This window comes from Rhodnius prolixus, unplaced genomic scaffold (assembly GCF_049639745.1).
Source record: "Rhodnius prolixus isolate KJV_2025 unplaced genomic scaffold, Rpr scaffold_3, whole genome shotgun sequence".
Lineage (NCBI taxonomy): Eukaryota > Metazoa > Arthropoda > Insecta > Hemiptera > Reduviidae > Rhodnius > Rhodnius prolixus.
Window position 1 is genome coordinate 20,309,578 of NW_027411603.1, and position 15,152 is coordinate 20,324,729.

The window sequence follows — 15,152 nt, forward strand, 5'->3', positions numbered from 1 at the left end:
ATATAAAAACTTTTTTGAGTCGAATCAACTCTTATACATCTTTTTATTTTGATTAGTTAATAAAGTTATTTTGATTTTTTTGTTAAATTATGAGAGATAGAGGTAATTTTAGTTTTTTAATTTTTAAAAAAGAGATTCTGTTGGCAGAATCCATGTGGCTAATTTTGGCAGGAACGTTTCATGCGTTTTGAAAGGTAAGTTTTTGCTGTTCATAAAAGAGGTTTTCATCTTCGTCATACTAAGCATTAGAAACTTTAAACATTCAAAGAAACTTTACGTACGTATACTCTTGTGGAAAAATGTAAAGAATAAAGATTTTGGCTAAAGCCTTGTTTTAGGCTCTTGCTGTGTAAGTTCAACCCAACAGCTTTATGGTATAATTTATTAACCCACCAACACCTTATAATGGTCTACATTTACGTAAAAACAACTTTTGCCTATAGTAGAGATTTGAGAATTTTTCGCAAACAAAGTATAATGTGTTAGTACAATGAATAGCAAAAGTTTTTCGAAATTTGAGGCGCTGCATCTTGTACTCTTAACATTAGTTTACAAAGTACAAAAATAGAAACTTTTTTTTTGCGTCTGTTTACTTGAAAAGAAGCTTTACTCCAATCTTATAAAGCAGAAAACGCAACACATCTTCATTTAGTAATCAGTAGGCGAATGTTTTGAGGTATTCTGCGCCACAAAAAAAAAGGCCGACCTAACTATTTAAAAACGTTTGGTGTGAATACTCACATGACTTTTTTTATATCTTCAAAAAGTCTCAGAAAGTTGAAAAATTCATTTAGTAATGTTATACTTAAGGTATTTTTTAAATTTTTCACTATCTTGGAATTGTTAATCAATCCTTCTATATAATACATGCATAGTCATACATTATACTGAAATGGTACTTTACAGAAAAGAATACCAATCATCTCTCTCCCCTTTAACCGAATAGTCTTCCGAAAAATTTCTCTTATAAAAGTTGTTGACCAACTAACTCTAGTGCAAGGAGGATAAAAAGCTTAAAGAATATCGTTGGAGAATATCTCAATGATAAGAATAATCTACTCATTAAAGAGGTTCTACCAGTTGAGGAATTTATGTAATACATTCTACTCCCTTTTATGATATGTAGGACACAAAACTGTAGTTATATTTAAATGGCTCTTAGGAGGAATACCTTATTACCCCCTCTCTTATCACCGAAATGCTCATAATAAATTTTCCTAGGAAATGTTTCAAATGTGTTACATAGTTTCAAGAAAATAGTTTAGAGCTTTTTCCGATAAAATCTCGATTAGAGGTAGTTCTATCACTTGAGAACCATAAAGCTCGGGGTAGCGGTGGCATATAAGCAGAGTTGTTAAATATGTGGGCAGTCCATGATGAATAAAGTTAACAAGTTGATATGGAATAACAGGATTACGTATTTCGTCTTATTTTTATTTATATCAAGGATTCATTGGAAATTTTCCATTATACTTCCGATACTTAAGCCAAATAAACCTTTACAAGATTATTGAAAAACTCCTGCTAAAACGTATTCTTTCAATAATAGAATCGTCTGGTATTCTTCCGGAGTACCAATTTGGATTCAGGCGACAGCACTCCACCATACAGGAGTGCCACCGAGTTGTAGATGTGATCTCCACCTCCCTTGAGAAGAAGGAGTGTTGTTCTGGGGTGTTCCTTGATGTGAAGCAGGCTTTCGATCGGGTGTGGCACACAGCACTTCTCTGGAAGATCAACAGCATCCTTCCAGCCACCTATTTCCTCATTTTGAAATCATACTTGACTGACAGACATTTTAGAGTGAATGTAATAAACTATTTCTCCATTCAGCCATACTGAAGCTGGAGTTCCGCTAGGCAGCATTCTAGGCCCCTTTCTGTAAGCAATCTACTCCTCAAACATACCAACTCATCCTGAAAGTACTCTTCTCACCTATGCCGATGATACTGCCATCTTACCTACTAACAAAGATCCATTAATAGCTCTTAGTAACCTTCAGTCCCACCTCACCTCCTTGGAAAAATGGTTCAAAAAATGGGCTATAAAACTAAAATCTCAAAACATTTCCTTCATTCTGCGACACATCAGTCTACCTCCTATCTTTTACAATTTAATTCCTTTACCAGTAGTCAACGTAGTCCGCTAACTTGGGCTTTACCTTGACAAAAGACTTACGTGGAATCCTCTTACGCGACTTAAGAGAACAGAACTCAACAGACGCTTCCGACAACTGAAAAGACTACTCGACAACAGATCAAAACTCATTCCTGACAACAAAAGGCTTATTTAGGTAAATATTTTAAAGCCAGTCCTGGGCTTATGGTAACGAACTGTGGAGTTCATACAAACGCTCAAAACCTTCAGTCTTTGCAGTCTAAAATTCTTCTCTCTATAGTAAACGCGCCTTACTACGTCACCAATCAAACCATTCACACAGACTTGAATATTCCTTTCGTCACAAAAGTTGCAAAAAAAACAAAGAAAATTCCATCTTAACATTCAATTTCATGATAATCCACTTGCACAACATCTGTCTTTCAGAATATTTCCAGTCTACACTTCTAGACGTCTTAAAAGACAATGGCCTCGTGATCTCCTCTCAGATGAAGAGAGTCAGTAGAATGTTATTGGAGTGTTACCGCTGGGTAACTTCTCAACTCTGAGTGTTATATGTTGTTTATTGTTACCCTTGTTGCTTATAACGCAATAAAATGAGTTGATTGTAGCTAAATGATAAAAAAAAAAAGAAAAAATCGTTAACATGTGGCGAGGTCCAGAGTGCTGGGCAATATCACTGATTTTATCCGTTGTAATTTGGCAAAAAAAATAACCATCGTGCTGCAAACAGGCGGATAAAATAGCTAATTAATCATCATATTTCTTTTATTTCTTGAGAAAAAAGTTCATTTGTCCCAATGTTTGGTATAAATCCATGGATCTGATACCGATTAAGGACGTATATCGAGATACTACTGTACTTAATTTAAATTTTGATTCTTCTAAAGTAAATTTTATTGCTATACTAATTTTTGTATATTTATTCTATTTGTATATTTTCAGACAAGAGTCAAAATTTTGTGTGGGTTTTACCCAAATGGCATAATCAAGTAGATGAAATGAAGAAAATGAATTTAATGTTCCTCTTTTACGGGTAGAATAAGAAAAAAATAAAGTGCAAAATGGCCATTGACGTAATTCGATGGACGGCTGCTTTAGTACTTACAACATTTTTTATGAGTAAGTACATTTAATTATGTAAAATTAGAAAGAAACAACTAAATATTAGATTCTTAATATTATTATCCAATAATTGATAAAAGGATATTGTTCATGTTTCATTGCGAATTTGTATGATGTATAAAAAGCTACTGATAACAGTTTTTAGTAACTGCTTACTCAACATTTTTCAGGTCAAACTGTACTTTGCTCTGCTTTAACGCGAACTACGCACTGTGAATTCCATAATGAAACACTATGTGCCGAGACTGGAAGCGAAGGTTGTAATGAAACACAAGAATGTGACGCGCCGGAAGCTGAAAAGAGAGTACACTGTTTTGTATTGTGGGAAAATTCAACTGAAGGCACTCCAGCTATTAAAATGAAGGTTAATATTTCGGAAAAAAAGAAATCTACTTAGCTGATTAAATTTTATTGCGCCTGAGAATTACGCCATAATTTTTTTTTAAAAAACTGTAATCTACTTCTTTTACATGTAAGTAGTATTTTTCTTTCTAACCAAACCATCCGGATACGAGAAAGATTGGTTCCTTTCAGTCAGAAATCTAAATTGGTTTTTAGGACAGTTAATTGTAATAGAGCTGCCTATTTTTTTGACTATTATGCTCTCTCCCCAATTATAAAGGTAAAAACCCAAGGGCTGAAAGACAAACTCCAAAAAGTAACTAAATTAATTAAAATCCTTGCTTTAACTAGTCTCCATTTAATAATACAATATAGTACATATTGAATCAATCAATCAATTAATTTATCTATTAAATTTATCTCCTTAACAAAAACTTAGATAAAAAAGTTAAGTATTAGTTAAGTTTTCTTATGACCTACTGAAATTTTAAACCTCAATTTCTCTCTTCACTATATGTTCAGATTTTGTGAAATCTCTGAATGGATTTTTAACTTTTTTTTTTAAAAAAAATCGCTTCTTGGAGTTTCTTTAAACTTAGTGTAATTATAGGTCACAAATATTTCTATGACTTTTATAAGTAACATTTTTCTGGAATAATTCGATTAAGGGGACCTTTGGGGGAAGGGGTGGTTAGACAGACTGGTAGAGTACCAGTTCGCTGTAATATGTGGGCTTATTCTCTATGGTATTACTTTACAGAAAAAATTTTTTGTATAAGAAAAGGACCAGCATTTGAGACATCTAATAAATATTAAACAAAATTAATGCAATTAAACACTTTTCGAACGTTTCTATACAGGGTGTTCAGCATAAGACTACGGTAACTTCGGGAGGCGATTCTGGGCATCATTTGCAACAAAAAATTTCATATAAACTATGGCTCGATTCGGCTCCGTTTTATAGATATTTTTAATTTTATGTTTTTTCAAGGTACTACTACTTTTTAGCAAAAAGTTGTCTATATTTCTCAAATTATTAAAGCTACAGCTATTTTAATAAGCTCATTAGAAAGAAGGTTAAATTTCTTTTTAAATAAGCTAATTTGTATTCCAAAACAATAATATTAAGTATTTTACTTAATAAAATAATTATTTGCTGTTTTGTGCCGCGGGCCGCAGGAAAATGTTAAAAGGGCAGCAAGCGGCCCACCCCTGCTCTAAAGTATTAAGTACTGTGTAGTGACACACTAGAGACGCATCTACATAATTGAAATCGAACCGAATGACAACTTCATTCATCTAAATCGGTTCACGCATCGATAATTTAAAACGATTGCAATACTTTCCCTTAGAGGATGTAAGAGCAGGATAGCACTGCGATGTTACGTAGATAAGCTTCCTAATTTCGACTTCCTGCCAAAGATTATCTAATTTTTTGGCTACTTTTTTCTCGAAATCTATCAATTTTACGTAGTTGCAAAAAATTACTCTTGTAAACGAGGATATGCATTTATTTTCAATTTAAAATAATAATTCTAAATTTTGAATAGTTCATTAGCTTTCGATATACACTTAACATTTCTTAAATATTTTTAGGAATTACTTATTCCATTCTTCTCGGAGCTCAAAACAGGCAAATAATATTTCCTGCATTCATTGCTAACTATAACAATCTTTGCTAGATTTACCTCTTAATCTTTTACTTCGATACATCGACTATTAGTTCTTAAATATTTAGCATTCTTTCTTATCGCCATTCTAAACTAATATTTCTGTAGTTGTGTTATTCCTACCATTTCAACGCGTTTTGAACAACTTTTCTTTTTATTGTTAAGGGTTGTTTCCTGCATAATGTAGAATGCACTGGCCACCCTCAGTGTGTAGGAACAACAACTAGAAAAGGCCTGATGTTTTGCTGTTGTGAAGGAAATATGTGCAACAGAGAATTTAGCTGGGCGCCCGAACTATCTGTCCAAACTACTCAGGAAAGTAAGTATCACAAAGCATTTTTTTTTTTTAAAGTAGATTCATACTTAAATTGAAGTACTGATTGAATTTACATTTTACAGCCTTTCCAGTAGGTCCTACACCGCCTCAAATCAACAAACCACTCTTTTTCATCTTATTTCCATTAAGTCTGCTATTAATTGCTATTATTGCCATCATCGTCTACTGTACTTGTCGGCATAAGAAAACTCCATACTTCAATGAGGTTGCTATATTTATTTGATTTAATTTTTAATTTAAGGGATCCTTCGTGTGTGATTTGTTTTTTAATTAATGTGTTTAAAGATCCTACATTACTATCTTATGTGGCCTAGATAAACAAAATCATTCTTCAGTATAAGTGCAATTATTCAATGGGAAAGCTTATCTGTTAATTTATACTTTTTAATGTTGTAATTCCTATTGTGATCCCTAGAATTTTTAGTTTTCTTTTATTTGTATAGAATTTCATTCTTCGCTACTTTACCAAATTATTTTTCAATAGATATCTATTTTAAATTATTGAATCGTGCATATTATTCCAACATTTTCTATTGCAGATCACCATCAGTTTGGAATACCCAGGCTATTTGTATGCATACTTGCCTAAAAAGTAGATTCATTTGAATGCTTTTTAATTGGTTTTTCCCATTTTTTTAAAAAATAATGTTTCCCGGATTAATTTCATAAATTTGTTATTTTATCAGAGTATACAAAATATCCGGAGTTAATCAATACGATCTTCATAAACCCTCGAGGAAAACCGCCCTTTCATCTTTTTATTCTTATTTTTCATTTAAAGTTTATAAAATCTGTAATCCAAGGTAATTATTCTTCATTCCCGCGTATAAATATTGTTGATCCTCGCTAAAAGTATGAAGAAGTTATTATACATTAAACTTTCAAGATTTTTAGAAGAAATTAATGCCATATTCTCAAATAATACATTCATGTTTTTCCTTAATATGAATTCACTAATACATACATTTTACTCATTTTGGCTATCTTTCTGTTTTGGAACTAAAAAATAAGTGGGTAAGTGGTAAACTTTTTTGCACTTAGCACTTATTTTAGTACTTTAATTTTTTTTTTTAATTATTACTATTATATTTAATGAATTTTTTAAGTGAAAATTGACCCTCACAAGATCTAAGCTTAAAATCATACAGGAACATAACCGGGCTCTTAAGAACGTGAAATCGATTTAATACTTTTTTGTCAGTAAGTATAGTGAAAGACGGGGGGGTATAAGTGTGGCCGAAATCTCTTCACCAAACTTATTAATCTGCCTCTAACGATAGATGAAAATCCGATCGGGGATACAATAAACAGGCAACGAATAAAATCGTAATATCTGTTATTTTATCCTGCACAGGACCAAGTCATATTTTCAAATACTTTCTTCTCCAACAGCGTAATAATGTACATTTTTTTTTTTTAGACTAGTTTGTCTTTTAATTTTGTGACAGGAAATAAAAAATTTTTTATGAAGTAAGGTAATATTAAAGTTTATTTATTCAACTCTAGCTCGACATCTGGCGGTAATGCGCGATAACAAGTCTCGAAGTTCTTCACAAGTAGAACAGATTTCCAAAGAAGTATTGATAAAATATACGTTATAAATTTGTTGAAACTGAATTCTCATTTTTGAATTCTTAAAAGCATTTACAGATTAAATATTCCGAGGAATTTGTTTAAAAACACTTCCTCATTTATTAAAAGGAACAGTAAAGAATTTAAATTCTCAAAATTTATTTTCTCATTTTCGGTTATTACTTACTGTATTATAACTAAATTTAAAAAAAAAAAAAATCTAAAATGGCTTTACCCATATATTGTATGTATATTCGACATACAAGGGTTGGCTGAAAAGGAATGCACACATGCTAGGAGAGGGGGAAAGAAAAGAGTTATCAAGTTCGGACAGAAAGTATATTAAAGTGCAATTCTTAAGCTTCACAATTATGTATTACTCTTCAATGTAGTCACCATTAACGCTAATACATTTCTCCCAACGTGAAACAAGTTTTTCCATTCCGTCACTGAAGAATTCTTTTGACTTTTCTTGAATCCAGGAATTGACAGCTGCCTTCACCTCATCGTCTGAGGAGTAGTAATTACCCTTGAGGTCTCTCTTGAGTAGAGGAAACAAATAAAAATCGCTGGAGGCAAGATCCGGGAAATAAGAAGGGTGTGGAATTGGTTGAAACTTTAGTTTTTCCAGAGCCTCTGCAGTTTCGCGCTAGGTGTGAGGGCGAGCGTTGTCATTTAGCAAGATTATTGGTGCCAAGCTGCCTCTAACATGGCAATCTCAACGTCGGAGGTTTCTTAGAGCCTGTACATACCGAAAAGAATTTACCGTTGCCCCTGGTTCCAGAAAATCGGTCACATAAACTTGGTGAGCACCCCAAAACACCGCTAGAAGATTTTTTTTTGCGGACGATTGTGTTTTGAATTTTTTCGGCCGAGGAGAAGACGCATGTCGGTATTCGGTGCTCTGCCTTTTCTCTTCTGGGACGTAATGATGGACCCATGATTCGTCCCTTGCCACAATATTCAAAAGAAAGTCGATAACAGCACGCTGTTTAACTCGCAGTGACATAGTACCAGTACACGTGTCCATACTTCGGCGTCTAAAAATACACTGGCTGAACGCAGCGAGTTCAAACTGCGCATAGGTAATAAGGTGAAATGTGACTTCCAAATGCCACCTCGCAAGCTTTTCGAAGCTCTTCTTTCGCGCTGGGCAAGCATGTGTGCATTACTTTTCAGCCAACCCTCGTAATAGATCAATGTCGCAACAGCTCAAACTTTTTTTTTTTGCATATTCCTAAGAATCTTTCATAATCTCTTATCCTGAAATATAATTGAATTTTGATGTATTAATAACTTACGCTAAAATGTTTGCTACTCTGAACTTTTAATTTTGCACGAGGGTAAAAGTATTTTGCATTTTTGCCTTTAGCTTAGTGTTCTGTTGTTAGAGCACCTTTATTTTAATTTTTGTTTAATGTTATTTTTTGTTATTTGTTGTATGCCAATTTTAATAACTTAAGTTAAAATATATATATATATATAATAATAATAACAGTCTTTATTTATATTTTTATTACATTTGTTTTTCAATATTGAAAATTTATTAAATATATACTTAATTCAACAAGACTTACTCACGGTCATTGACCGTCTAAGAATATATATTTTAATAATTAGTGTGTATAATATTCTCCCTTTAAACTAGTTAATATTCCTCAGGTACCAACAATGGAACCTCTGCCATTACCACCATCGCCGAACATGGGAATGAGGCCTATACAGTTGATTGAAGTAAAGGCCAAAGGAAGATTCGGCGCAGTGTGGAAAGCCCAATACAAAACAGAACTTGTAGCTGTGAAAATCTTTCCAGTTCATGTTAGTTTTATCATTCTCAAATATAATTAAGTTCAGTTTTAAAGAAGCTTGTAACTATTCTGTCTTTTTTGTGAATATTATCTTTAAATGTTTTAATTTTTCGTAAAAATTTGCTTTCTATTTTACTTAGGACAAACAATCATGGCAAAGTGAACAAGAAATTTTCAAATTGGCACATATGAGGCATGATTCAATTTTAAGATATATTGGCGTTGAAAAGAGGGGTGATGGATTGCAAAGTGAATATTGGTTGATTACTGCTTATCATGATTTGGGTTCATTGTGCGACTATCTCAAAGCAAATAATTTAACTTGGGCACAACTATGTCATGTTGCAGAATCTATGTCCAGGTAATATTTATTCAGTCAGAACCGATTGGATATTTTTATAAACAAGGAACGCTTGATTCACAAATATAATTATTAATTGTAAAGGAAACGAAGTTTGCTGGCAAACCTTAAAAATGGAGTTGATATTAGGCTCTCACTATCCCAAATGAAAAGTGTTACTTTCAAGTAAAATGGTTTTTTAAGATCCTGGCCAAAAGCAATCAGAAAAACTACAAATGTTAATTTTCATAATACAAACATCAATGATTTGTTGGAGGCCTAAAGGAAAAAATTTTCTTATTCGAAGTTTTGGGAGAACTTTCTTTAGGAACTGATTTGTGGAGGTAGGAGTAATAGAAGGTTACTCTTGGACCAGGGGTCCCCAAACTTTTTACACAGGAGGCCAGTTCACTGTCCCTCAGACCGTTGGAGAGCCGGACTATGAAATAAACTATTTTAAAGTACAAAAAAAAAAAAACGGGAACAAATAGAATATTTCAAATAAAGAACAAGTAAATTTAAATCAACAAACTGTCCAGTATTTCTGTGGAAACTATGGACCTGCTTTTGGCTAATGAGATGGTCAATGTCCGGTTTAGTTATAGTGCTTTGCCTTTCTTGCTACTTCTAATGTTATTTTACACTGTTTTCGGAGCCGTGACGCGTGCATCCCACGTCATCGGAAGTAGTAGTACTGTACATGAGCGACACAGCGCTTTGCGGCATCGCCACATATAGTACTCCTCTCACTGACCACCAATGAAAGAGATGCCCCTTCCGGAAGTGCGGCGGGGGCCGGATAAATGTCCTCAGGGGGCCGCATGTGGTCCGCGGACCGTAGTTTGGGGACCCCTGCTCTTGATGGTTTCTGAAGAAGAACACCTGAAGGGAAGGAATTGTTGAACATTTCAGAAAATTTGTTATTTTCATAGTATTTAACCAACTATTGAAGTTTTTATTCATCTGAATTATCAATCAGCAAATTTTCATAGCGTAGAAGTGATAAGATTCCTCAAAATGATTTTTGGGCTTGTTAGATGGCTTTCTTTATTCTATTAGAAAACATTGCACACAACCACTAATTGTATTTTATAAAATGCAGTGCATACTAATTGGATTTTTTTTAAATTATCATTTTAGAGGATTGATGCATTTGCATGAAGAAATGGGACCTACTAAGACTGAAGGATATAAACCTGCAATTGCCCATAGAGACTTCAAATCAAAGAATGTATTACTTAAATCCGATTTGACTGCTTGCATTGCTGACTTTGGATTAGCACTTGTCTTCCAACCAGGAAAACCTTGCGGAGATACTCATGGTCAGGTGAGCAGTTTTTAGTTGGTGGAAACCAGCTCATGAATTCTTTTATAGTTGCCAAGAGTAAAGGTCAATCGTTTTATTCTGGTTAGCTCCAAAAGCTATTGCTAATACAGTTGAAATCTTTTTCATTTAGGTTGGTACCAGAAGGTATATGGCTCCTGAAGTTTTAGAAGGTGCAATTAATTTCTCCAGAGATGCATTCCTACGTATAGATATGTACGCATGCGGCCTGGTTCTTTGGGAATTAGCTACCAGGTGTACTGCCCAAGATGTAAGTAATATTTTAAAATATGATTTCTGCATTAATAGTTCTCGTTATTTAACTTACTTATTTTTATTATTGTTCAAGAATTAACGTAGAGAGTTTCATTCTTCCAGACCTACATAAATAACGTATGTGAGTTGAGTTGGAATACAAAATTGTATAAAACCCTAATAAAGAACATCTGGAATTATTCTAGAATTCTTTCTTGTAATAATAGAGATATTACACCATTGAACCCATATGATTGAAGTAGTGTGTTTATTTATTTTTTACACTTGAATTACATTCAAAAATTTATGAATTGACACTTAGTACTGACTTACGTCCATTTGCAGTTAAAACCATATTATCAATTCGGAATTTCGGAATATATTTTTGCCGGCCATTTACAGATAATTCCTAATTAATATAATATTGAGCTTTTTATTTATGAACTTTGTATTTCTATTTCTTTTTTTATGGAATATTCGTTTTAGTTAAATTTGTAACTTACGGTTTTTAACGGTGACAATAATTTGATTTTTTTAAATTTTGTTCACGCTTCGTGAAAATATTATCGTAAGTGATGTTTTTTATAAGTTACAGTAACTTCGGCAATAAATCAAAAGTTTTTAAAAAAGCATAATATTTTCACATACATGATAGTGAAATTATACAATTATAATAATTTTCCACAGTTTTTATTTCTAAATGGAATCCTAAGGCCTAATTAAGAGCTAAATATACTTCGAAACGTTGGCGAAAACTTTTACCATGATTCAAGAATTCCCTAAAGCGAATTTATATGTCTATTTGGTTAATTATATGTATATATTACTCTTCTAATTTATTTTTAGGTCACTTTAGCCGACTTGCTTTAGTTTTAAAAATATGAAATAAATAGTTAATTCGGATGATTTATGTACATCTTAATTTTAGAGTGCGGTTGGTGAATATCAATTACCTTTCGAAGAAGAAGTTGGTCAGCATCCAACACTTGAAGATATGCAAGAATGTGTTGTGCATAAAAAACAAAGACCTCTCCTCAAAAACAGTTGGAAGTCACATCCAGTAAGTAGTTCAATAAAAAAATATTCTTAAAAAAAAAGTTAGGTTACTTTTTGATTACTTTTTGATATTTGAAAGTTAGGTTACTGATTTTTTTGTACAATTTTCGACTATGAACGCTTATAAAACAGTCCTAAGCAAAAAGTAAAGTGATCTAATTTGGATGTAGTCTAGTTTTATAGTCTTACCGAAAGCAAAAAAGATGGTATATTGCCCCAACAATGAACTTTTTCTTTAATCACCTTCCCTAGAGGATTTTTACGCTATAATGTTGCCTGAATATCATATTTAACAATTACTTAAGTATAATTTAAGTTCGCTGACTAGAACTGTAGTAGTAAATATCAGTTGATGATAAAAAACAGGAGTGGTTTGATGGTGACTGGGCAGTTGATGATTCTGTCCGGTTTTCAACAGTTTATCTATGTCTTTGAAAATTAATATTACAGTATAATAATTATATAAAACTGCTTCTTGAGAAAATTGGTGGAGTTGCTGAAGAGATTATTTTTGTTTAAAACAAAATTAATTTTATAGTTGCGTATTATGATGAGAAGTATTGACTAATAGAAGGGAAATAGGTAACAAGTAATCAAGTTCCTTAGATTGTGAGTTAAAAGCAAAAATCAAAGCGGGTAAATGTATAAAATTAATAAATGGCTATTATAAAGGCCCAAAATTTTATGCGCACCAATAGAAATTAAATACTCATTCTACTGATACATATGGTAAGCTTTATTACTTAATAAATTTATTTCTGTTGTTTTAATTTTGATTCAATTAAAAACAGATAATATTAAAAAATAGAAACGAGTATAGGTAATTAGTAAAATGCAATTTTGTCAAAGCTAAAAAAATTGTGACAACTAATTCAGGCTCCTTGTTGGTGGTATTCATTTGTTTAGAATTTCTAACATTTATTAGAGCCTTCTCAGGAGTGTGTTGGGAGTGGATATTAATAATCCTAGAAATTCTGAAATTCATTTTAGGGTTTGTTGGCATTGTGCGATACAATGGAGGAATGTTGGGATCATGATGCTGAAGCTCGTCTGTCAGCATCCTGTGTAATGGAAAGAATAATTTCACAATCAAGGCTAGTTACAAGGCCATTACTTATAAATGACCCAAACTTGTAAGTATGCTTTATTTGTAACATTTTTTTCAACGAATTATTTTTATTTTATGTTTTCGTAATTGTACCAAGAGAAGTTATTAGCAATGGATCATTGAAATAGAAATCCCTTTAAATCCCTATAGAACGTGGGCATAAGTGATGGAGGATTTACGGATTGAACTTAACTTGAATATATATTTATTTTCACAAATTTGTTTGAAACGTATTGTTACAAATTCTATATATTAGTCTTAAACCTACAGCCATATTAAATGGCTTAACACTCACAACTCTTTATTGAATCATAATATCCATTTCTTGTCTGCATCCCAAACCTAATTCTTTAATCCAACGATTTGACTTGAGTTTATATAAGTGTCCATGAGGATCGACAAGTCAGACGTAGCGATCAGAGCACCTGTTTTGGCACTAATAAGACACTTGACATTCATTATTTGGATCTCCTTTAGTTCTGACTTAAGATTCTTGTGGGAGAGATCTGAATAAATTTTGAAAACACGAGTTCTTATTCTTTTAAGGGCGAATCCACTGCCATAAACGCTCTTCACAGGTTAGCGCCTGAAGTTATCCTAGTGCACTTCTGAATTCCGGATAGTCTGCTCTCCTGACAAACACATGTGCTGTAGAGAGAGAGGCTCCAAGGAAAGATATAAGTTTTTACCAAATAAAAATATGATTTCCGTATTCGTTTATTTTAAAAACTTAAAAGAGTTCTTTTATTGATACTGTATATTGAAAACACGTACAGATCATTCGCAGATTTTTTTCGGAAATTTCAAAGCCTTTATTTCCTGAGAATACTCTTATTACTAAATTGTTTAAAATGTGATTGAGTCCGCAGTGCTGGATAATAACTTTAAATTTATCCGCCGTAACAACCCTGACAGGATTTGGGATTTCATCCATCACCAGAGGTAGATTAACTATTTTAGTATAGAGATTTCGACTTCACTGCTGACTCAATTTCAAAAATTTGACCGTATGAAAAAAATATCAAAATAAGTGAAACCTGAAACAAATTTTGCGTAGCATTAAATACGCTGATAAAAATAATTTTATCGGAATTTTAATGGTTTTTACAAAACAAGATGTTTTAATAAATAATGTTTATAGGGTGAAGGGACTAGTAACTGACATGCCAGCTATAAACGGGTATTATAAGGGATATGAGCCGTTTTTATTGGTGATTCTTTCAATTTCGTTATTCTGGAACTGTTATATAGCAGTTCCAGGAAGATATTAATTATTGGAAGGATCCTTGGTATCACAAGGTTATTTGTGTTAAAAGTTCAAAATCAAGAAAAAAACAAACCGTTGTTAAGGAGGATTGATAATAAAATAAGTTTACTTTTTTCTTATTTTTCGTTTATTTGTTCAAATATTCGTGTGGTTATCAATGTAATATTATAATTAGTTTTACTTGTAGATTTCATTTATGTAGTTTTTTTTTAATTATAAGAAACATTGAGGAGAAAATGGGGCTGTCAATAGTAGAGGGAAAATAACGGTTCTGGCGCACCTAAATTGTACCAGATTCAAACACCTCCAGATCTGACCGGGTAATCAAAGAGTTCAATGAAACTGTAAGCCATACCCATCAGCACCATTCTACCCCCACATATCATCGCATTTGACGAGGCTGACATCCGCAACATCACAAAAAAAAATAGGAATCGTTTTAAAAGATCTAAAGATTTAAAAGATTTAAATCGGTATAGATATACTCAGATCGCAGAACTGTTAAATAATAATTTTGTTCAGAATAATGTTTGAAATAAATAGGTTTATGATAGGGAAGTTTAAAATAAACAACAGACCAAACGGTTTTTTTAAGCGTATGCTTATTTTTCGAAAAAAGAGTTTAAAAAAGCACTCACACAAAACAAATAGGGTGAAGGGACCGGTAATTTAGAGCTTAACAAAAAATTCGAGTTTCGTTTAGAATATCTTCCGTTATTTTGGCCCCAGGTGTTGGTTGGTACAATTGTGCCGCTCCATTACATTGTACTATGTATTATTAATATATAAATAGCAGCAAGTTCGATTTTTATGTCAACCAAAAATTATTA

At 32.5% G+C, this 15,152-nt stretch overlaps 1 protein-coding gene across 2 annotated transcripts in view; it reads left to right on the forward strand.

Moving 5' to 3' along the window:
• The window catches only part of put (activin A receptor type 2 punt), a 50,648-nt gene that overhangs the window by 1,064 nt on the left and 34,432 nt on the right, over window positions 1-15,152 (forward strand). Inside the window, exons 2-12 of one of the 2 annotated variants that reach the window (XM_074124066.1) lie at window positions 148-194; window positions 3,064-3,240; window positions 3,414-3,607; window positions 5,421-5,574; window positions 5,655-5,797; window positions 8,827-8,982; window positions 9,113-9,333; window positions 10,453-10,639; window positions 10,770-10,907; window positions 11,820-11,951; window positions 12,938-13,080. In XM_074124066.1, the coding sequence (XP_073980167.1) occupies window positions 3,183-3,240; window positions 3,414-3,607; window positions 5,421-5,574; window positions 5,655-5,797; window positions 8,827-8,982; window positions 9,113-9,333; window positions 10,453-10,639; window positions 10,770-10,907; window positions 11,820-11,951; window positions 12,938-13,080 (1,526 nt within the window). In that variant the 5' untranslated portion in view covers window positions 148-194; window positions 3,064-3,182. The remainder of the gene's footprint in view (window positions 1-147; window positions 195-3,063; window positions 3,241-3,413; window positions 3,608-5,420; window positions 5,575-5,654; window positions 5,798-8,826; window positions 8,983-9,112; window positions 9,334-10,452; window positions 10,640-10,769; window positions 10,908-11,819; window positions 11,952-12,937; window positions 13,081-15,152) is intronic. The other variant, XM_074124065.1, reaches the window with a different exon arrangement.